Here is a 24,577-nt window from a genome sequence, read left to right as displayed (position 1 = left end):
AAGAATATCAAGATTGATAATAATAAGTAACAACAAAGGCAAAATAAAATATTACTATTATACCATATCAATGAGCATTAACTTTAAGGTAAATCTAGACAAGGTAACAAAATTGTTTGCAATAAGTTTCCATCACAAACTTGTTGCTTGACAGCAGCTCATCTACACAGGATTTTGCTCTAAATTTCATCAGTCAAACTCGAGGGTACATGACAAATTTACATCCTACAGAAGACCTTCATTACACTCGCAATAAACATATGAATTTGCAAAATTTTCAATATTATCATTTATAAATTTTAAAATTAGTAGCAGCAGTAATCGTAAACAGAATGCTTAACAGAATGCTGACAAGAACACAGACTAAAAATGCTAATAAAAATATAAAATATCGAAAATAAATATTGTCAATTTTTAAAAAATTCAATTTATAAAACATTATAGAAAACAAATTACTAAGTGATGAATTATTAAATAACAATATTAAGTAATGAAACACTTTTTCCTTATTTAAATAAACACCTTATATGTTTCAAATTTTAAAAATAGGGGAACGAAAAAGGAAAGAAAAAAATTCTTAGTCATGCAAACTCTGAAACTATGACCTTTGTATTTTACCGCACTAATCTTTTTTAAAAAAATAATATAAATTCTTTTTATTTGCTTTTAATTTATTTATGTTGTTATTAAGAAATGAAAATTAACTGTTATTAAGAAATTAATAACTTATTTCTATTGAACTAAAACTAAAATGCATGTAGTCCAATTCTTTCAAGTCTGTTTTCTAAAAAGAAGCACTCGGTGAATCTCAGCAACAGCTTGTGGTGAAGAAGAGAAAGATAGGTATGCATATGGTATGTAATTTATTTTTGTTAACGCATATTAGCTAGACATCCTCAAATATAACATTAGATACAAAACCTCATTAGATACAAAACATTTACTTCAAAATATGTCATTAGATAATGAAAACATACATATACCATACAACAGTTTATTGTAATAGAGCTATCCTACTAATTTGAAGTTACAAGCACTTTAACATTTTCTTTTGACAGTTCTCTATTTATTATGAAGGCAGGTGTAATAAAAATTTACCTCTCAACAGAGATTTCTGATTATCTGTTTTTATTTCAAACACAAATTAAATTAAGCATTGACCACAGCTATAACAGCAAAGGAATTAAAGTTTTGTTTTATGAACATAGTTCATTCCACCACGCACATAACTTAAAATACATACAGTTATCTTCTTAAAATTATAATAAAAAAATACTTCTAAATCATTACTATTCAGTACATTTATACCAGAAAGTTAATGTAAGTAAAATAAGCTTAATTTGATTTTATAAAATGAAATTCTCCGGTCACTGGTGAATAAAATGTGTATTTCCATTTGCTCATAGTGATTAGTTTCTCAAATAGATTCATACAATGATAATCTTCTTTGTAACTGAAATAGGTAATTTAAATAACACACTCCTAAAGTTTCAATGCTACATATATGTACATGATGTGCTAATAATTAGTCTGTTATCAGACACTACATGAAATGAATGTATACATAGCTTACAATGAAATTCAAGACGAAAAGTACAAGAAATATTTTTTCTCCCCTTCAAGGCATAATATTGGGCAGGTTTCTATAGAACAAGGTTAGTTGGAAGCAAAACATATAATGTAACATCTTAACATATATCATTTTGATTTACCCTCATAGGATTAAATTTGAAACTATTCTTGCAGAACATGAACGAACTTTACAATCTTCTCTCACACAACCCCTCCTTCCAAAAAAGAAAAGTCTGACATAACTAATATGTCGCTCACAAGAATTTGAAGCTTTAGAACACTACCCTTGGAATGAAAATTCAGAAAAACAAATCGGACAAAAAGACACTTGGCATAAAATTTACAAAAGAAGCTTCCAATTTAACTTCATACCTTTCCCTTACAAAACTAATACTGTACATGACAAAAATCAAATCAAAGTGAAACTGCCACTAAGAATGCAAAGAAAGAAATTTTAAGAGCAATGAGCAGAAAATTTTGAATATAAAATAATTAGCAGAAATGTGTTTTTTCCCCTATATCTTTAATACTAACTCAAATAAATGTACAACACTAAATCTCCAAAAGAAAATACTATAAGTTTGCACTATTTAAGCAGTTAAAGAATTCATACAGTATTAGGAAGAGGTTTATTAAACACCATAAAAAGCTGTCAAAACAAACATTCATGCTATAAAAATATCATGCAATATACAGTACAGACATGTAATTAAACAGAGCTTACCCATCTTTATTAGTTTCTAAGGGACCATTAGACTTTTCACTACTCTATATAAGAAAAGAAAGTCCTATATTCATAAAAATATTCTGTAATTGATTTCTTATTTCATGTCAAATACATTATGAAATCAGTACAGTAATTAATTTTAATTATTTAATAAGTGAAATTTCTCTTTAAATTAACTTTCTAATGAACCTTACATCTTCATTACTTCTCTTTGGCCTTTTTAGAGTTACTTCTGATATTTCAGATCCTATATTTGAATCTTCTAAATTTTTGGATGATCGCCTAAGGACTTTCTTCCAAGATGGAATTTTTTCTGGTTGCTGCTCCTTTACACTAGGCTGTATAAAAAATATACAATTTAATAGATTAGTGTATTTAAATATTCATTAAAAATAACAGCTCCTTATAAAGATATCAAATAATTAGAGATTGCATATCAAACAATATACAGTTAAATCATCAAACTGGAAAACAAACATGCCAATCTGTAAAATTTTAGAATTAGTCAAATAGAACCTTAAATCACTTAAATTGTGTTTATCATTAAAATAAACATGTTCAAATTAGCACATATTTAAAAAAAAAGACTACTATAAGGACTATAAATTATGTAAAGATGTTGAATTCAGCCTAATAAAATAGTACTGCAAAATAGTAATTTCTTCACTTTCTTTTATACAGCTTTTAAACACACACTTCACTGTACACTAGTCTACAACTAATGGAAATTCAATAATGCACAAAGACTACAGTTCTGCATAAATTCAATCATCCAAATCACATTTTCTCCACTCTTTTAATTTTTCACTGCTTTAAATAACAAAAATAAATAAAACAGTATATTATGCACATTTTACAAGAAATTAATTTATGTGCATGTGTATGCCATATTTAAAGCATGCACTTAAAAAAAAACATTTAATTCAATAACAAGTAAATACATACATATCAGTAACATATTAAATGCCATTTGGCAAATATGCAACTTATAAACATAAATGGAAAAATAAAGTGAGAATAGACTAACACCTTTATCAACTCTGCAAATCTTTGCTTAGCCACAGTGTTGAAAATTTGCAGTCCCTTTTATGTTTGCATGCTACTGAGAAGGAAAGGTAGTGCATTTAATCTCTGGTGGAAGCCTGGCTATGTGTCAGTGCAGTGGTTAGTGACAATACAAGTTCACCAGAATGAATGCGTTGAATCTTAGCTTTATGGATACCATATCCCCAATGACGATAAACCATCAGTATGTTCACCTAAAAGCTATTCTGTATGGACCTGTCTCTTGTTACTTGTCAATGTGGTTACCACCTATCTCTACTACAGGAACTGTCTGCTTGAACTTGTTTTCATGGTCACATATGTATGTGTATTCATCACTCATTGCCATTATGTCTAAAGTAAAGATGAATTAAACCTTTAAGTTCCTCCTTTAAATCTGTGGTCTCTCTGTGTGCATATCCTATTTCATAACAGCATTATGAGTCCAACACAAATGAAGATCAATATCTAGGAAATAATCTTGAAATAAAGATAAATTTTTAATGTCTATTATGCCTGATTAAAGTTCTTGATGAATGCAGTCAGACAATAAAGACTGCCACCATACCATACAAATTTGGCTATGCATTTCTTGCAAATGGTTAATGGAAAAAGACCTATGTTTTTTTGAGATTAGTGGATTCGTAATAAGGAGACCTCTGGGCTGTAATCTAACTTTAGAAAAAATTCCAAAAATTCACAGCTTATACACAGAAATATAGAGTATAAATTACAGAGTTATCAGAAATTTACATAAAAATCACCAACAAATTAATTCTTCAGAAGCATAACTATGTTTAGAATAATAGTTACATATACTAGATTAATATAAAATTAAACTTTGAATCACTGATTAAACTCTTGAATCTGAAAACGATCACCTACTTAAAAAACTAATAGCATTCCTGAATAAAAACAATATGCCGAGATAAGTTTATATTTATAAGAAATAGCTATATCTACAAGGTGAGACTGAAAAGTAAGGTGACCGATGTCATAATAATGACTGTATTATATATTTACATATAAATACATCACTGTCCTTCAAAGTAGTACCCACCGTCTACAATACACTTCTGACAATGTTCATGCATGTTCTGGAAACTTTTGAAAAAGTCCTCCTTTGAGACTGTGTTAAGTTCCTTGGTAACAGCAGCTTGAATGTTTGAGATGCTTGAAAATCGGTGTCCCTTTAGTGCCCAATTTCAGTTCTGGAAAGAGGAAGAAGTCTGCTGGTGCAAGATCAGGGGAATAAGGAGAGTGAAATAACTCTGAAACCTTTTGCTGGGCGAGGAACCCTCTAAGACACATTGCAATGTGAGGGTGTGTATTATCGCAACAGAAACCACTTGCCCGATGCAGCGAGATGGGGCCAAACACGATGAATGTGAGCCAGGAGGCGCTTCATAACATGGCAATAAATTTCACCATTAACTGGTTGACCTTACGGTATGTATTCTTTATGGACAATCCCAGTGCATCAAAAAAAAAGTAATCAACATTGACTTAACCTTTCATTTTTCAAAACGAAACTTTCTTGATTTCGCCGATGAGGGACCGCACCACTTTATGCTTTGGCGTTTCGTTTGTGGATCATATGCGAAACACCACATTTCATCTCCTGTGACCATTGACTGTAAAAAACATGTTATCTTTACTTGCTGCATTGAGGAAGTCACCAGAGGAGTCCATTCGCTGTTGTTTCTGTTTCGTAATGATGGACAAGCGTCGCACAAAGCTTCTGTTTACCCAAATCCTGTGTCAATATTGTTTGGACAATTTCACGAGAAAGATTCAATTTGTTTGCCATTATTCGGACAGACAAACGGCAATCTTGCAGCAATAAATTCTTAACTCTCAACATTTGTCGCCTTTCTGTTTGTCAACGGTCTTCCACTGCAATGCTCATCCTCTACACTTTTACGATCTTCACGGAAAAGTTTGAACCACTGAAATAGTCTTGCAAGATGAAGCTTCTTTGCCATACACACTTCGAAGCATTTCCAAGGTTTCCATAGCAGTTTTACTCATTTTAAAACAGAATGTCAGATCTATTTTCTGCCCCATTATGCAATGTGCTAACAACTTTCACGTTTGAGCGACTGCACAAACAAACATGAAACAAGAAACTTTGCAAATGATCCTGAACTTCAACGGTGCATACCGAAGATCGTAATGCACATGTGTCAGGTTGTCGGGCTGTTCTCATTTCCGAAAGGAGGGGTGAGTCACGTTACTTTTTGGTCTCACCTTGTATATGAAAATATAGTTTGTATCATGAAAGATACTAAAATACTTTAATAAATAATAATGAGTATTTAAAAAATTCCACCATAGCCATAAAATTTATAATTCTAGAAATTTCAAATTACTTAAGCTATATACATCACTGTCATATGTATAAAATTGTTACACCATCTACACAAAGAAATTAATCAATTAAAAGTAAGAATTTAAATTATTAATCATCCATTTTCATTTTAATTCACTCTTGTAATTTTTATAGAATTTAAATAAAATGCATTGAAAATAAGTAGTGCTTCTATACCATTAATATGTATACAACAACTATAACAGGGAAAAAAATGTACAGATAAAGAAATTTTTTTCATTATCAAGAAGCTTAACATGCATAGCTGCCAATCATGAAATCTGAAGAACTGGGAGATATGTGCACAAAAACCAAAAGAAACTAACAGGAAGGTTCTCATACTGTGTGGCAATATGATTTTAAAAGAATGCCAAACTGATTTAAATCCACTTTGTAATGCATGATTCAGATTACTGAATTATTTATAATGTCACATTGATGCAAAATATGTTAATGGTATATTAATCTAAATTTTATATTTTTTGATTAATTGCATTTTATAAATCATTTTTTCAACTTTTATACTCACAAAAACCCTGGCAGAAAGAGCTTTTAAATACAATTGAAATAAAATTAATAAATTACAGAAAATAATAAAATTAATTAACAACTAACTTCAATTGTAAAAGCACATGTGGAGGGGGGAACTTTTCAATTCATACCCATTATATTATGTAACATTCACATAAGCATGTATGCAGATTCAATGTAAAAAAGCTGTTTTTATGCTCTTCTTCGCTTCGCACTTCGCATGATTATATAACCCATTCAGGTTTGTTCTGTAATATCATAATTTTATAAAGCTGCAACAGTAGCACCAAAATGAGAAGCTAAAAATTTCAAATTGATAAGTTCAGTGATCTGCTGTATAAGGTAGTGGTATAATAAGAGACTAAGAATTAAAAACTGAGAGATTCGATCATCTACAGGAGATGCTATTAAAAACTGGGAATCTCTCAGCAAACCTGGAAGAGTTGGCAACTATGCATACATATTTATGGATAAAAATTACTTCCAACACAGAATGAAACAGAACTGAAAAATCATACACAAATTTCAGAAACTAGATTGAAAAATAATACCTCAACAGCAGCTGGTTTGGATTCATAAGTTGGCACTTTCTTTGGTAATATGTCTAGAAAATATTTATAAATTTCTAAATTAACAAAGCACTAAATAAGAAATTTTCTTATATGGATTAAAAATGACAATCACTATAAACCGATGTATCAAAATTTAACATAGACATTTCATGAATCTTAAAAATATTCAGAAAATGCACACACCTTTTTCTTCTTTGTCTGATACATCCTTTTTCAAGGCAGACACTCGTTCTAATGCTTCAATTTGCCGTTTTTCTAGGAATTAAGAAAGTAATATCACATATTAACAAAAGTTTTTTAATTTCAATGCTACGAGTATGTATATTTTATTGATTATAACTGACCTTTTTCTTCTTCACCCTCTTCTTCTGGAAGAGTTAAATTTTCAATATGAGCTCTTTCAGATTTAGTATCCTTCATAACAGACTTGCTCTTTTCCTGCCCACTCATCCGAGTAACGGAAGTTCTACGCTTCAGTGGTGGCCTATTACTAGTTCTCTGAAGAATAGCCTGAATCTCTGGTCTGTCCTTCTGCATCTATAAATTATTTATTAGCTACACATTAACAAACATATATTGTACAAACTGTCATAAACAAAAAGACACATTCAAAAGCCAGAAAAACTGGTACACACATGCCTTAACACAATACACAGGAGCATCACTTAAGCACACTACTGGTTGCTTCTGCTAGTGCTTGCGCTTAATGTTATCATAACTCCCACAGCTATTTTGACAACATTAAAAGAGAAAAAATATCCTTTAGAATAGCAATGAAATTTAACTACATATAATTAGAAACATTAATAGGTACTTTCACAGCATTTTTTTAATTAGGAAAATGCAAAAGTTTGTTTACAAGCTGTTCATAATGTTTTTAATACATAAGCTCCGTTATGAACTGTTTGTAATGTTTTTTATAATTACTTAACTGAAGATATATCCCTAATCTTAAGCTCAGAGGACAACTTGCAATGAAAGAAGAATCTCTCATAAAAGAACATGCCAATGTAGAATTTAAATAATAAAGTAATATAGAATTTAAATAAAAAAAAGTAATCAGTTTGGCATTCATGTTTTCAGGAAATTTTCTTCTTAGGCCTTCAAAATCTACAATAGGAGACTAATACTGCTTTTCTGCCTACTTTTAAATAATTGATTAAAAACAAAACCAAGCTATTTGTCGACTTAATACCTTACTTGGTGATTTTCTCAGTGACTTGACAATTTTTATAATCAATTCTAACTTTATTTAATGACTTTACATCGGTTCAAAAAATTTATTGCATACTTGATCATATGAACTCAATTGTTGATTACAATAAGACGCTTTTCCACGTTTTCATATACGGACAGGCGAGTCTTTGGTAATTGGATAACAATACCTGAATGACAATTGCATTAAGCGACGTCTACTGTATATGAAATTATCACACTTTTGCAGAAGTTTCTAGAGTAGTTTCTATCTGAAGTTATCACAATTTAAACAATTTTCAACTTGAGTGTTGGAACTTTTGAGATAGGTCATAGCATTTCAGAGGTAGAGGCAAAGTCTACATATCACTATTTTAGGGTGTACCATTTTTACCACAATGCCATGAAAACCTGTGACAACAATGTAGCCATTAAAAAAAAACCCTATAAAAATGATCAATGCTGGTTGTGAAGAACTCTTTCCTGCAAAAGATGCCTAAAGTAACGAAAATATTAACTGCTAGAAACTCAGAGCTAGTGGGAGAACCATGCAACATTGCCTTCATGAAATGTGCTTTAATAACCTGCATTTAACCCAAGCAGTCCTGCTCAGGTTAAATGTTTTCTTATAAATGCATGACGCAGAGCTGTGTACTTCATGCATGCACCAAAATACTCACATGGGTGTGGTTTATGATTATGGCAAATCACTCAAGGGCTATCTGCTTAAAAAAATGAATTCCTTCGTGGAGGACTTTCTACGGGAAACTGGTTCGTACACACATTAGACATGAGGAAAACCATTAAAATGGCCATGCAGACAGACCATTTACTGGGATTTGAGCCCTGAACCAAACTACCAGTGTTCAGAAACTATCACTCACATACTAATTTGATGAGTTCTATTTCTGTTTTCTTCAGATGAAAGGACACCTACAGAAATATGTCAGTAAACCCACACAATCCTACATATCTACACCTACCTGGTCCATAATGCTATGGAGTTTATTTGGTCAGCATATCATGCAGCATCAGGTTAACCTACAGATCTGACAGGTGAACATTATTGCACGTATTCTTTTCAATGAGTTACACATGCTTATGTCCAAAACAATCGTTTGTGAACTTTTAGGAGGACAATAAAAATCTAAAAACACCAAATTAAGAATAGAAAAACTGATACAAATTTGAGAAATTGCCATGGTCACCTAAGTTACCAGATCTGAATATTATCAATGTATGCCATATGAGATGCCATGTAAAGCATTTTGAAACACAAATCCAGCTGAATATAATACAATATAATTGTGAATGAGTACCAGAAAGTAAGGCCACTCAATTAATATGGAATATTCTGCAGGCTTATGGAATTCAATACTCAGTCATATTTTTCAGCTCAACCCTCCAATCCTCGCTTTACCAAAAACGATGTCCACTCAAATGATGTTAACTCAAAGACTAAAAAGGAAAATAAAGATGAATAGTCCATACTAGAGATAGTATAAATTATATTGTCAATAATTTACATGCAATTTTACATGCATTTTTAAGCAGTTTAAATCTGGAGAATTATTTCCTCTAGTTACACAATGAAAGAGTTCTTCCCGTTACTAAGTTTTTCCTCACTTCACAGTGCTAATACTATTTGTTTTTAGTACAAAGCTTTTGCATTTTAATAGAGGCCAGTGCAAAATAGAAGATTCATGGCTGTGCACCTTGATTTATCTTTTAAATTCAGCAATTCAAATTTAATGGATGATTTAACAATGTTTACATTATATACAATGCACAAAAAAGGGGGACAGTTCTGTATCTCGTTTTACTGGCCCAACTGACAAAATTTAAATTGTGTTTTTCATGCCTCAAAGCGCAACTTAGGATATACAATAGATTTATATATAGCATTATTCTAACATAGATATTTTGACACAAAATCGGACTTTTTCTGAAATAACATATCAAATTTTCCACATTTCGATTCTCTGACTCAAATTGTGCATAGATATTAAATTTTGTAATTTTTGGTGAGAAATGTATGGAGAAATTTAAATAGCTATCTTGCCGCATTCCCCCCCCCCCCGGTTTGTGCCAAGAGTAATTCACTTGGCGAACTTCTAAATTTATAGAAACCCATTTTCCTTTCCTTTTTTCCATTGTACACGATTCCTTCTTTTCATTGTACTTTTTTCTGCGTACATGAGCAGAAAAAAGGTCATCATTCGTACTTTTAAATAATTTTTAAAAAGTGCATAAACCATATTCGACATTATTATCGCTTATAACATATATGCCAAATTTCAAAACACGGCAAGACATAAATATGCGTATATCTTAGAAAATTTTGAATAAAACACTAAATTATTGCAGGTATGCTTATAAACACATCTACTTTAAGATCATGACAAAACTTTATAGGTTATAATTCAAAATGTTTTTTAAAAATTTATAAAAAATATTTTTAAAATACAAATTTTAAAAATAAATCATAAATATGTGCAAATTTGGATTAAGCCTAAATTTTGAATTCGGGAAGAAGAAATCAAGTTTCATAAAAAAGGAGATATTAATAAATATATATCAAATTGAATTAACACTGGTGAGCTAAAATCTTGACAGCTAACTTTTTTAATACTACTCAAGCGATTTTTACAAAACTTGGCAGTTTGGCATAATTTGAGTCGGAGAATCGAAATGTGGAAAAAATTTGGCATGTCATTTAAGAAAAAGTCTGTCAAAATATCTATATATAGGGCCCACCAGCGGCCGAGCGGTAACATCGCTGAACACTGGTACTTCGGTCCGAGGTTCGAATCCCACGAACGGGCTGGCTGCATGGGCGTTTTCGTGGTTTTCCCAATGTGTAACGTGTATACGAGCCAGTTTCCCTTAAAATGTCCTCCACGAAGGCATCCCTCCCTTAAGGCAGATAGCCCTCGAGTGCTTTGCCATAATCTAATAAACCAAACCAAAATATCTATAATAAAACAATGCTATATAAAAATCGAATACATATCCTAAGTCACGCTTTCGAGACATGAAAAACGCAAGTTGAATTTCGTCCATCGGCCCTGTAGAATGGGATATATACAACTGTCCCCCCTTTTTTTTGCATGCAGTGCATAATTAAATTGTGCGCTGTTATGGATAAAAACAACTGAATTCTGAGACATCATCTATCACTGCTATTAGCCAAGGCAATTTTCTTTTCCTTTTTCTATTTTTCATGGAAATCTTTATTTTATACTAACGGTCTGTGATAAAAAATTTCCCACCATTTCACAATAAACTTTTCTTTAGGCAGGGCCAAGTCAGTCAGGAGTTGACTGTAAGTATCAGATTGGGGAAAAGATTGGTGTAAATTATTCTGTTTTAACACTTTTATTCACAAGAAGCCTTTTCCAAGGGAAAAAAAAAATACCCAGAAAACTTTTTTTATCAACTAAGCATAACATTGTACTGTATAACTATAGCTGCCAACCTTAAAATCTTAAACAACGGGAAAAAATTTTTGCAAGAAATTTAGGACAAGTTGCAAGGTTATGATGTTGAGCAACAACACTATTGCAACTGAACTCCAGATTGACTTTCAATTGGTTACAATGAATAACTCATCAACTACAGTAGTACCTCCAGATAAGGGACACCTTTCGGACTACACAATTTGTCCCTTAAATAGGGGCATCCCTTCTTCAGAGCATACATACTAAAAAATGTAATTTAATCAGAAATTCAGGTTGTATCAAGCTTTAAGTAAATTATACACGAATAAGTAACATAGTCATAGGTACTTATTTGAATTTAAAGTTTAACAAAAAAATGAAAATTCTTTATTAAAAAAGTTTTACTATTGCAAAAATGCATCAAATGAACAACAGAGTTTTGTACTTGCCGAAAATTATTGAAAATAATCCAGGGGTTTGTTTGAAAAACTGTGCATCGCAAGCACTTTCTTCCTCGTGAACATGCCACATTTTTTCCATATTCTGATTTGATGACTCAAATTATGGTAAACTGCCAAGTTTTGTAAAAATCGCTTGAGTAATTTTTAAAAAGTTAGCTGTCAAGATTTTAGCTCATCAGTGTTAATTCAATTTGATATATATTTATTAATATCTCCTTTTTTTTCCTCGTGAAGCACTTTTTTCCTCGTGAAGCACTTTCTTCCTCGTGAAGTCAATCATAATCTTACAATCACTTACAGTTACTTGAATTTTTTTAACTGAGAGGTGCATTTTGAGGCAACAGTGTGTAATGCATTTTAACAAATGTAAGTTACCATATGCATATTAGCGATAAGTTAGCATATCCACATTGTAAGATTTCTGTGCCTTGGCAAGTATTCAGTCACCTTACCACCTTCTTTCTCCCATTGCTTCCTGTCTGTAGATTGCTTTACAACTTGCTAACACTGTTTTCTTCCCCCTACTGAGAACTGTAGCAAGAATAACTAGATTTTGAATTCAGCGAATGTGAAATACCCTTTTGATTGCCCAGCAACTTGCTTTTTTCCAATATATTTTTCCCCTTACCAAAAAGCAGTTTTCAAAAGAGAGGGATTAACTTTTCATTTATTTTATTGTTCTCTTGTCACAAAACTATCACAGAATACAAGCTTGCCTTTGAAACTTCATATAACCAGCAAAGAGTATTTCAATTTTTATTTATTTCTCTACTTATTTTTCAATTCCTTTTTTCAGTGTCCATTATTCAGAGCAGTTCTTTTACTTGCAATACAATTCTGATGTAAAATATATTAAAATTTAATTGGACATTCTAAATTTTATGTTTTCTGGCTAATTTCATTTTAAAATTTTAAAACTTTCATCCTGAGAAAATATCAAGTAGTGAAGGAAAGCTTTTTTTTTATCAGAGTACTTTTAAATACAATGAAAATACAATTAATAATTAATGTACATAATATTTGTGGGGATAAAGTTAGTAATGTAACCCATATATTGAAAAAAATAAAATACAAAAATATTAACTGATTAAACAGTGTTTATCTTCATATAAAAATCTACAGTTGTCTACAATAGATTAAGATAACTCTCATCAAATGAAATTTAATATGGAAAATTTTACAACAAAAATGGGAAAAACACAATTCAGATAAAATGTAATTAGGAAAATTATTCTGGAAATCACTAAAAGTCGAGGAATGGAATTTGCTTAATTTAAGTTTCATTAATTCAATACACTTCATTTATTGCTGGGAAACATTTTGCTTAAGCTAAAAATAAAAAACTGGAAAATTAGGTGATCATCCTTTTAAAAAGTATTACAGTGTGTAAACTACGCCAGGTTTTATTTAAAAGACTTGATGAATTTTATAGGAACTTCATTTTCTCTTAAAATTTTGGTGAGAACTGTAATTTTTTCTTTTTGTGTTTTTATTTCAATGTAAGCTTTTTAAATTCTGCTAATACGGCTAATAATGGTATTTGTAATAACAAGTTTAATGATAGAAAAATAAATTTCTTTTCTTTTATCAAACAGTTTAACTTCTTTAACTTTATGAATACTAAGATCATGATCAACTATTTTTGATTGGTTTTTATTGGTCTTAAGTTTTAGATAGCTTAGGGAGATATTGCTATTTTTGATGAGGTTATAATTGTTGAAAGCTATAATGGCATTAATATATCTATAAGTGTATTAAAATTTACTGAAATCATTATCAGAAAGGCTGCTTAGGAATTTAAATTCTTTAGAAAATAGAAATAAGTTACAAAGATGAGTTGAATATCAACGTCCCATTGTTCCTTGTATTTGTAGGTAGAGGAATTTTGAATGTTTAGTGTAGTTATTGTTCAGTGAAAAATGTAGAAGTTCCTTCCATTTTTGTAAATCCAGAACATTAAGTACTTAAGGAAAAAATTTTGTCATTTCTAAAAGACTTTCATAGATTTCTTTAAGTGAAAGAGACATGTAGAGGTTTTTAAAGTCATGACAGTTAATATTGTAAATTAAGATTTCTAACTTCTTGAATGATTTTTAAGTTTATATATAATCTTCAAAGCATTACTATTATAACTACAACAGGAGTTGTTTTTTCCACCGAGGACTGAGATTAGAATCTGCCCAATCTGGATTAAAAGATGTTCTCTTTTTTGCGGACATTTTGCAGCTAATGAAAAGAAAGAAATCTATTTAATGATATTTTTAAATTAAGTATTTTATATTTACTTAGCAGCATACATAAGTAAAAAAATATGTCCACTAAATTTCGTGACAGTATGTTATGCTGCTAGAATTAGTTTCACGAGTATGCCAGAGAAAATTGCCTGAAATTTAAAAGTACTATTAATTAAATTGAAATTAATAATTAATAATTGAAAGTATTATTTTAATTAATAATAAATAAATTTAGAAGGAAGAAGTCACATTAAATAATACGAATAACATTAAAATAAAGTTATTTAAAGGTTAAAAACTGAATTACAATAATCAATGGTAGTTTGGCGAATATGGGTATATTAAATAGTTAGGTTAGATAACTTTTTATAAAAAAATGTGTTACTTCAAAATGATAAATAAAGCATTTATTAAAAAGAAAAAAAAATTTTTACAATATTTTTTTTATATGAGAATGGTGGCAATTTTCTTTCATTCAATATGCACTGCTCATGCGAGTCTCTAGATACTTCCGGAATGACACTCACATGCTACATAATTCGCCAAGAACGTGATCGCTTTCCGCAATGACGTGAGAATCACTTTTTTTTGATTATGGGAATCAGTGTATGAATTTCCTGATTTTTCCAGATTTTCGTGAAATTTTTTTAATTTCCTGACTTTTCCTTACTTTTTTGATCAATTTTAAAATTCAGTGACTTTTCCCAGTTTTTCAGGTAGTGTGGCAAACCAGTTTTAATTAAAACATTTTAGGAAATTACTGTTCCAGTATTCAGAAATGCATTTTCTGAAAATAATTATTAGGAGACAATAATACTTACAGATGCTTGCTTTTTTTTCAATTCTTCTAACAATTTAACTAATTCTGGTTCAGCAACATCAAAACAAGTCTGCCCCTACAATAAAATACAAAATAACATTATTTACTTACGTACAGTAATTTACTTAACATAGATATTCTTAAAAACATTACACATTTTACATTCAAATTATGCAAAGTGTCACATAATATTTTATTCTACCGTGTTCTCCATAAGAAGACTACAGAAGCAAGAAATACAATGGCAAATGAAACTACATGTCACTATAAAGTAAAAGTATTTAATCAAAGAACCAATTCAAAAACAACTCTTTTGATTCTTTTTTTTTATCAATTGTTCAGCCTTTCATTATCAATTCTTTCAGCTAAAATATTTTTTTAATCTATGAATTAACAAGGAATCAAAAGGAAGTTACTAACTGACATAGCAGCACAAACTACAAAGTTCTACAGCATATATGTATGTGTTAAAAATTGTTATGAAACTTATTTCCATTCTTTCCCCCAAAAAATAAAACAAATCAAATATTTCATTCATACATGAAGTCAAATAAGAGAAATAACTACAAAGACATTACAATGACAGATTTTAATATTAATTTTTATATTCATAGTATTCCAATATTTATATTCAAATTTATATTCATAGTTTTATATTATTTACATTCATAGTTTCGTTACAACTAAAACTACCAATTAAGTATTATTAGAAGTGTAAGATTTATTTTCCTTAAGTAATTATGCACAACAATCTCCAATAGCTGGCATTCTATGTATAAAAATTCAAATTTTTCGCACCATTAATTTTCATATCAAGGGCAGAAACCAAGAAAGTTGCTTTTAAACAAAAAGGAAGTAATGACAACAGATAAAACACACTAACAAAAATTTGCTTATGCCAATAAGTTGCATATCAGAAACAAAACAAAAAATTTGAATGCAAAAGCAAGCAGCAGAACTGACAACAGGATTGACTGGCATTTTCCACAGGCATCACTAACTGGTCATCAATTCTGCAAATGCTGGGTAATTTTAAGGTAGAACTAATTGGTAAATCTGGAGTAGGACAAATAATGCAACACATAGCAAACTGTTTTAAAATTGGCAGAAGTTCAAACAGTTTTGATTTCATTTGGGTTTTTTTTTTAATTACGGCAAAGCACATGACAGCTATCGACTTAAAGGGTGTGCTTTTATGGATTACTTTCTAAGGGAAACTGGCTCGCATCCACCAAAGAGTTTTTAAAACAGTTTTTAAGAAGTGGATCAGCTAAAGGAATGTACAGCAGTGTTGGCTAAACAAAAAGTACAATATTGGCAGCATATCATTACATGTCACCATACAGTGGTAAAGGATATCATATTAGCACAAAAGCTGCACTCAAGCATGGAGACCAGAATTTACAGGCATTTGAACCAAGCTGGCTTGAGTGAATGCAAACCAGTAGGGTATAATCCATATACTCAAACATGCAAAGTAAATTATAATAGACAGAATCATAAACTTTTTAATTATATTGATAAACAGCGACTTTTAAAAACTTTAATTATTAATTTAATTAAACTCACAAATTAATATTTTATTTGTCAAGTTACCCTAAACAATAGTATATACAATATAACTCCCCAATTCCTATTCTTTTGGAAACATCATTCAAATTGACTGCTACAGAGCTGATAAGAATAATTCTGTGTTGGGTGTTTGAAAGAGAAACCACAACAGCTCAACATATTGTCAGGATGTTACTGTATTTCCAAGTAGTAAAGATTTGTTCAATTATACTTAATAATGTCTATTATCATGCCTAATCTTGTGCTCTGGTTTGCAGCAAAGTGAAGGAATATACCAAATGGAAAGGCCTATAAATGTCGTTAAATCAAATCCCAAAAAACATTTTGGAAGATGCATTACAGAATAAAATTTCCCTGAGGAGTCAAAAAAAGTCATGGCACTGAAAGTGAAATGGCAAAACCTTCCTCGGGATCTTCTAAGATGTGAATCAGAACTACAGTCAACGATAACAAATTTTTCCATGCAACTTTATTCCTTTCATTTGTCATTTTGTGTGCTTGTAAATAACCAAACAATGTTTTCTTCCCTGTGTATCTGCATACATTTTTATGCAGATACATTTTTCCCTTTTTATCTTTACTTCACATTAAAATGTTTGCAGTATCACCCTCTTACATTAAGACACATATTTCTATGAAAATATATTTGACTCTTAATTTATGGACATCAATGTAGTCAACATGTGGCAAATTTTACACACTGAATAATGAATAAGAGGAATAAAATTAATGAGGTTTTCGTTTAGTAATGTTATATAACACATTTAGTTAACTTACTGCAAAATTCTGTATATCCATATTAGCTAAATTGTCTGCTAGGACAGCACAGGCTTCTTTCTGGCCCCAGTGAGCTGCAGCATGGAGTGGAGTCCAACCGTCATTATCTTGAGCATTTAAATCTGCTCCAACTTGAATTAAAATGCTGAAAAATTGAATTTAATAATGAATTACAGAAGTACGAGAAATCACAAATATAAATGAGGAAAACAACAATGATAAAAGGAAAAATTCAGAGCTAAAAGATTTATTTGGTGTATTAAATTTAAATAAGGCTAAATATACAGGCCTTATTTAGACTTTTAATTCAAGAAAGCTTACTGTTAAAACAAGAATTACAAAGCATAATATAGAAATATAGAAATGCTAAAGTTAGGTATTTATCGTTTGACTAAACGCTTACTTCAAAAAATAATTCAAGAAAGCTTACTGTTAAAACAAGAATTAAAAAGCGTGATATAGAAATGCTAAAGTTAGGTGTTTATCATTTGACTAAACGCCTTTACTTTTTATATCTGAGTTTCAACTTTCACTAAGGCTCTAAAACCTCAGTACTTACTTCATAACTTTTATATAACCCTTCGCTGCAGCAACATGGAGTGCAGTAGCACCTGTGCGTGGATGGATTCGATCTTGATATTTATTGGAGTTTAACATCTGCTTTGCATCTTCCAACATTATATGCTCTTCCTCTGACCTGGCTTCATCACAATCAATGCCTATAAAATCCATGCCTCAATATTAATGTACAAACACTCTAGCACTTTTGATTCTGAAGATAAAACTGTTGTTATAAAAATACAAAAGTAAAACTAGTAAACTTCAATTTAAAAAATAATTAAAATATTTCAACATTTCAAAGTTTTTCAATTAAAAAAAAAACAGAAAATGACTACCTTGCTCATCAAGTACATTTGAAAGATACTCTTCCATTTCACTTGATTCTGCAATATCAATTGGAAGATCACCATCATTATTAACCGCAGCAACATTGGCCCCATGTTCAATCAAATACCTATAAATTGCAATAATTTATTAAATAGTACAATAGATCTACAAACACTTCAATACAAGGGAAAAGACAATCCCGTTAATTTCAACTGCAAGAACTAAATTTTTAAATAACTTTACAAATTCATAAACAAACTATTAATTTTCTATTCATATAGTTAGTTAGTTAGTACTGCTCTTTCAAGCCTCTGGTAACAGCCAAGAGCTGGTGCCACCACAAAACAAAGCAAAAATAAAAACTTGATATCTCTAAGCCCAAAGCAATCTGCTGTTGTTCTCTGTCCCAAAACCATCCCAAAGTCCATCTCTGGATATGCTTGTGTATTCAGAAAGTTCACAACTCAAAACCATCAGTCAGTCCAATACAATTTAAAATAATCATTACCAGTTTAAACTCTATAGTTTGTAGCAACTATGGAGCTTGGTCATTCACAGGTGCTTCTTATTTCTCAACGAAATATACTCATTCTGGTAAAATATACTGAATTAAGAAATATTATTATGAATGGACAATATCCATCCCCTGAGAGTGTACATTTATCAAACAAACAATGGATATTGGAATTTTACATGCACTGAAATGTATATATAAAGTAGCATTTTAAAAAATGACACTGAAGACCATTCAAGAATTCTAGAAGCATTTTAATGCACAATCTAATATGAGAAGTGCTTTGCAAGGTTATGAGATCTGGAAGTACAGTAAGACCCCGCTTAACGCGGGGGATACGTTCCATCAAAGTAGAGCGTAATGCGAAACAGCGCTAAACGAGGCTATCTTTACATGTAAATATTGGGGTTAGGGGAAGATGGCTAGGAAATTGGTTAGGTATTAAATTTAAAAAGTATGTTTTTTTAATAAAAATAAAACCAAACATTTATTTCTTAAAGCCCAAATTAATACCACATTATTATTTCTTGCAAAAATAAAAACAAAATATAAATAACAAAACGAATATTCTTAAAAAAAACAGTCATATTTAGTTAGCCTTCCGCGTTTTCAGTGTTCTGCCTTTTTGTGACAAAAGCATCTAATGTTGTTCGCCTTTTTCTTTTGCGTTGTTCTCTTAAAAGTTCTTCATAAACGGATAGAGCATCTCTAACACCACGCCTTACTTTTGAGCTCCTGTCAAAATTCGGATCATTTTCAATGAATTGTTCCATTATTTCAGTTATGGTAGACAAACTCCTTTTTACAAAAGCCATCGAAAGTTCTTTTTGCTCTTCTTCTGAATCACTGCTGTCAACATTTTTGTTTTCTTCTTGTTCAGTTAATTCCTTGAGCTCATCATTAGAAAGACTAGCCGCTGCTTCTTGAATTATTTCTTCGACATCTTCCACATTTACCCCTTCAAAATATGTCTGTACAATACCGCACCAAACGAGAAATACAAGTACACTCGTTCGGATATGTATTTGAAACCTATCGCTGCATAATATTTCGGGGAATCCCCGTATGCTGCGAGCAATTTCGTGGAATCCCCGGGTTGAAATAAAAGAGCGCTAAACCGAAACAGCGTTAAGCGGGGTCTTACTGTACTTGTATCTAGAGATATTTTTTTAAATGCTTAGTATAATTTATAGCCAGCTAACAAATTTCATGATGATGATAAACATGAATCTGAAGGCTTCTGGATATCTACTAAAAAGCAAAATTATCAGATTAATGGACTATACAAAGACATGCTGAATGAGGTAATATAACTGAAGTCTTAAACTGTGATGACAATGCTTCAATCACCAATCAGTTAATACAGTGCTCCGCAACCGGTGTGCCATGAGTAGGATATAAGTGTGCCGCAATCAAATACATGTATTTGACATTTTGCAATTTTTTATCATGTATTTAATACACAATGACAATTTTTTTCCCTTAATAATGTCTATTTTAAATGTTTTTATATATTTCACTGTTGTGTGGTTGTGTGTGTGATTGTAAGTGTGTCAGCATTTGAATTTTTTCGGCACTTCCTTGATAACTCGGAACTCTTTGGTGTGCCACGAAATTCCAGAAAGATTTTTTGTGCGTTGCAGGTGAGAAAAGGTTGTGGAGCACTGAGTTAATAGAATGGCAAAAACCTTAGTATGGTTTTAAATCCAGAAAATATCACCATGTCATCTTCGAGTCACATTTTAATTTCATGTGATGGTAATTCAGAAAAAATCTTTCTTTATGCCCAATACATCTTTCATAGAGAAATATTAATAAACAATATTTTAATTTTATAATATCTACATGTCACCTCATGAGATTTAAAGTGAAGACCTAAACTCCAGAACATCCGAAACTCATCGATATCTGGAATCATCGATATCTGGAACATCGATATCTGGAATCATTGAATGATTCCAGATATCTCACTTTGTACCTAATTATAATCTCTAAACCAATGTAAATTATAGAACCCCTTTTTTTAACCTATTCTAAATAACATTAAAAGATCAGGGATCTCTTCACCAAACTGTTAGATCAAGAACTTGAAATATAAAGTTTAAATTGCTTTATAAAAAGTCTGCCTAGTTGCATTGATTGCAGAGCCATCGATACAAAAATGGGGATACTCAAGTTTATGTTGCCTCTCATTCATAGTAGGTAAGGTCACTGTCATCAGCACATGTACTAAGAACTATTTAATGATAAGAATTGCAAGCTTGAGCTACACTGGGGTTATTATTTCACATACAGTCATCACAAGGGTGATTAACTGATTAAGCTTACTAAAACAGTATGTTAGCCCCAAAGCAGAACGTTTTGCAACAAACCTGTAACTGCTCAAAACTGCCCTCCAACAGATATATCAAGTTTACTTAATCACAAATTACATATATACTACACATTTTTAAGCTTTATAAAATACGGTTAATTTATTAAGTGAAAAAAATATTAGTAAAACACACAAAAATCTTACATTAATTTGAAGTAAATTTTTTTATAAAACAATCTGAATAACCTTTTTTTTTTTTTTCTGTAAGAGAAGAAAGGTTCCTCATTTATTATTCTAAAATAAAGCCAATTATTCTGCATTCTACATCGAATTTTTAGTGCAGTCTGTGGATGGATGGATTGTTGGTTTAATGGTGCACAGGGTTATAATGTGTCAAACATGTGGCAATTACAGCATATCTTGTTAAAAATAAGTTATAAAACATGTGGATCATATGAGTAAAAACGGGATGAATACATGTATAAAAACCTGATAAAATTTCAGTACCTAAAATACATCTCTGAATACATTTAAATGAAACTCATTAAAGTCAATTCAGGTTAAATTATACAATTCAGTCTCTCTTATATACTGAAATAAATCTGAATCTAAAAATGTTTCAATCAAAGTATACTGAAACTCGGAAACTCAATCAAAAAGTGACATACAGACAGAATTGCTTTACAAATGGAACTAACAAGCTGACTCTCAGCTTTTAAAAAGGAGTTGTAAGTAACTCAAGGATGGTTGATTCCTAGATTAGTTAACAAAAATTCCTCCCTCCAGTTTCCAGGAGCCTTCCAGTACTCTAAAATAGTTTTCACTATTCTAAACTAATTATGAAGCTGAGTGTTAATGATTTGCTGTCATTTGTTTAAGATTTTCTATTTGATGAGCTTAATAATATCCATCAAAAATAAGCTGAATTGATAAATCAACTACAAACTTTACAGTGATGTTCGTTCCAGGAATCTAGCAGTAAAGAAATTGATATCCACACCTCCTCAAATTTAAATTTAGCTTTACAACTTTAGCGACTACAGCATTTTGTATGTCTGAAAATGTTTCTAGAGCTTTAATTGCACTATATGGGTAAGTATAAATTATAAACTTTCTCTGGTTTAGGTGAGACACATATGAAAGAACATAACACAAAGCAGTTCTGAGCAAGCCTCGTGCAAATATCTACCCTTTGTTTTAGTTTCCAGTCATAAAGGATGCTCCAACATGACCAGTTGCTTTTGTACCATCTATTTATATGAGAATTTAACTGCTTTAGTTAAACCTATGCTCAAGTAAAAGCTGTTTATAGATAAATGACCTCTATAGTATTCCGTTTATCAAATTGATGATTGATGGAAAACATTAAGATTGATTTTTCCATGATGTGATTTAAAAATCCTTAATTACTTTGGTATTCACATCAGATAAGAAACACTCTTCAATCAGTAACTGGATTCTTGAAGGGAAAGAAGGCACACAGTATAACTGTGCTTCAAACAAGTGGACATACATATCAAGCAAAATAATCTTACCGGGAGTTCTGGTTGTGACAGCACACTGAAATAATGATGCAGAGATAAATGTTAATGTCTTAACTGAAGCAATGGTTCAAAGCTATCAATATACAAACTCTCAACAGGAGATATTATAAATGTTATGGTATATATTTGGAAGTTCTGTTATGAACTGGATCTAGTTCCAATAATACAAACCAAACCACAATCCAGCTCTGTGTATATTGAGCACACTAGTGCCCAATATACACAGAGCATAGCAATAAAGGAATGCAAGTTTTCAGTAAAACATCACTCCTAAAAATTTGACTCCAGATTAAACACTTTCCAGGGCATACGTACTTCCTTACAGTAAACATCTGACTACACAGAACCAGTTCTCACTTGAAAAGTCCCAGCCTTCAAAAACTCCTGTATGAACACTAGCAGATTCCTGTGCAAGCCACTGTCATTACAATCCCGTAAAATGCCCTATCTCCAGGCTCCCTCATATGCCTTTTCCATAGCCAAAAATACCAAAATCAAGTATTTTCGTTTACAAAAGCTTCATGGATAGACATTTCTAAATGAAGCATGTTGTCTAAGTTTGTTCTACCTTCATGGAAACCACTCTGATAAGCAGAGGTTACATTATTTTTCTCCAGATAGTACATGAGGCAGCAATTTATTTTTTCAGCACTTTATAACTTAATATTTTTCTTCCATGCTCTATTGAATAGATTAAGAAGGACAAGGACATTCAATGATTTATAAGAAAGATGCCTTAACATAGCTTATTTAATTGCATCAGTACCTAGGTTATATCTATGTGTCTTCAATAGTGTTTCTTTAGCTCAAGCACAGTAAAACAAACATTATATGACTCTGAGATGGGAGCTGAACATGATAGGAAATTACTCAGAATGTAGCTTGTTAAAAAGAAATGCAAGTGGGTAACTACTGCTGCCAGATACTGCAGCAAAGCTCTCAGCTATTGTACTCATAATTTCTTGTGTTGCTTATCCCTCATCCATTTTTTTTTTTTTTTTCAAAAACATGGAGAGTGGTTATTATACATTCCAGTTGCTTTCCTTGCTCTTTCCCATACTTGTTTAAATGTAAGATATGTAATTGTTAACACATATGTTATCCAAAAGTCACTGGTTCTGCTGTCAAAATCTTCATGCAATTGTTTTGGCTCATTTAAATGCTATTAGATTGGACAATGTAGGGTAACAAGAAAACTTCCTCCAAAGCTTTCTTTGTCATCCCTGAGTCACCTAGTACTCTCAGTTCCACCATGGTTAGGGATATTGTCACAATCTTGTTCATAACCCAGAGATTAAGAGATTAGCTGCTCTAGTAATAACCTCAGTTACGGCTTCCACTGCATTATCTGTTGGTACATAATTCACTATTTCTTTAGTCAGTTGTGCTTAAAAGAAAAAAAAGAGCCAATCGGTTTTCTCCAGTATCAAACGTGGAGGTCTGTAAATGGGCATTATTTCCTTACCCAGAAATGTAACAAAAACAGGAAAATGATTACAATTTGCAAATCATTTTAAACCTTAAATTTACAAAATAGAAGCAAAGATGATGAGACCAATACTGTGAAATATCCTAGTAGGCTGGTGGAAGTATGCTTCCTGTTATTAAAGAAGGCTAAGAACAAATTGATCATTTGTTCAATTTGCCTACCACAAGAATTTTTATCTTTGCTTCCCCAAAGAGTATTGTGTCCATTGAAATTACCAATATTATGCAGGAAACAGGCAGCTGTTCTATTATACCCGAGTTCTGAAGCTCAATGAGATTGCTCAGAGGCAGATACATCAAAATGGCTGAAAACAGCCCTCCTATCTTAATCTAAACAACAACACTTTGGAAACAGATAGAAAGATAAAACATGCTTTGAACGAAAATCAAGCCAAATGAGGAAACCTAATCCACCACTGACATGTTCACTACAAAGCTTGTCTTTTCTGTGAGATGAATACCTCCAAAACTTAAGCTAGTGCTGAGATTTCAATAGAGTTTCTTAACACGTTGA

General features: G+C 31.2%; 1 protein-coding gene across 4 annotated transcripts in view; it reads right to left on the bottom strand.

The window, feature by feature from the left end:
* LOC118195112 (protein phosphatase 1 regulatory subunit 12B-like) overlaps window positions 1-24,577 on the bottom strand; it is a 234,081-nt gene that overhangs the window by 124,537 nt on the left and 84,967 nt on the right. For all 4 annotated transcript variants that reach the window (XM_085807799.1, XM_085807801.1, XM_085807800.1 and 1 more), the window contains exons 3-11: window positions 18,212-18,330; window positions 17,875-18,034; window positions 17,316-17,460; window positions 14,968-15,042; window positions 7,162-7,354; window positions 7,001-7,072; window positions 6,797-6,849; window positions 2,494-2,637; window positions 2,297-2,340 (exon numbers count right to left, since the gene is read on the bottom strand). In XM_085807799.1, the coding sequence (XP_085663925.1) occupies window positions 2,297-2,340; window positions 2,494-2,637; window positions 6,797-6,849; window positions 7,001-7,072; window positions 7,162-7,354; window positions 14,968-15,042; window positions 17,316-17,460; window positions 17,875-18,034; window positions 18,212-18,330 (1,005 nt within the window). The remainder of the gene's footprint in view (window positions 1-2,296; window positions 2,341-2,493; window positions 2,638-6,796; window positions 6,850-7,000; window positions 7,073-7,161; window positions 7,355-14,967; window positions 15,043-17,315; window positions 17,461-17,874; window positions 18,035-18,211; window positions 18,331-24,577) is intronic.

Source organism: Stegodyphus dumicola, chromosome X1 (assembly GCF_044657685.1).
Source record: "Stegodyphus dumicola isolate Sdum_Otavi_A_Nest chromosome X1, ASM4465768v1".
NCBI lineage: Eukaryota > Metazoa > Arthropoda > Arachnida > Araneae > Eresidae > Stegodyphus > Stegodyphus dumicola.
The sequence above is the reverse complement of the archived record's forward strand: the minus strand, read 5'-3'. Positions and strand labels throughout refer to the sequence as shown.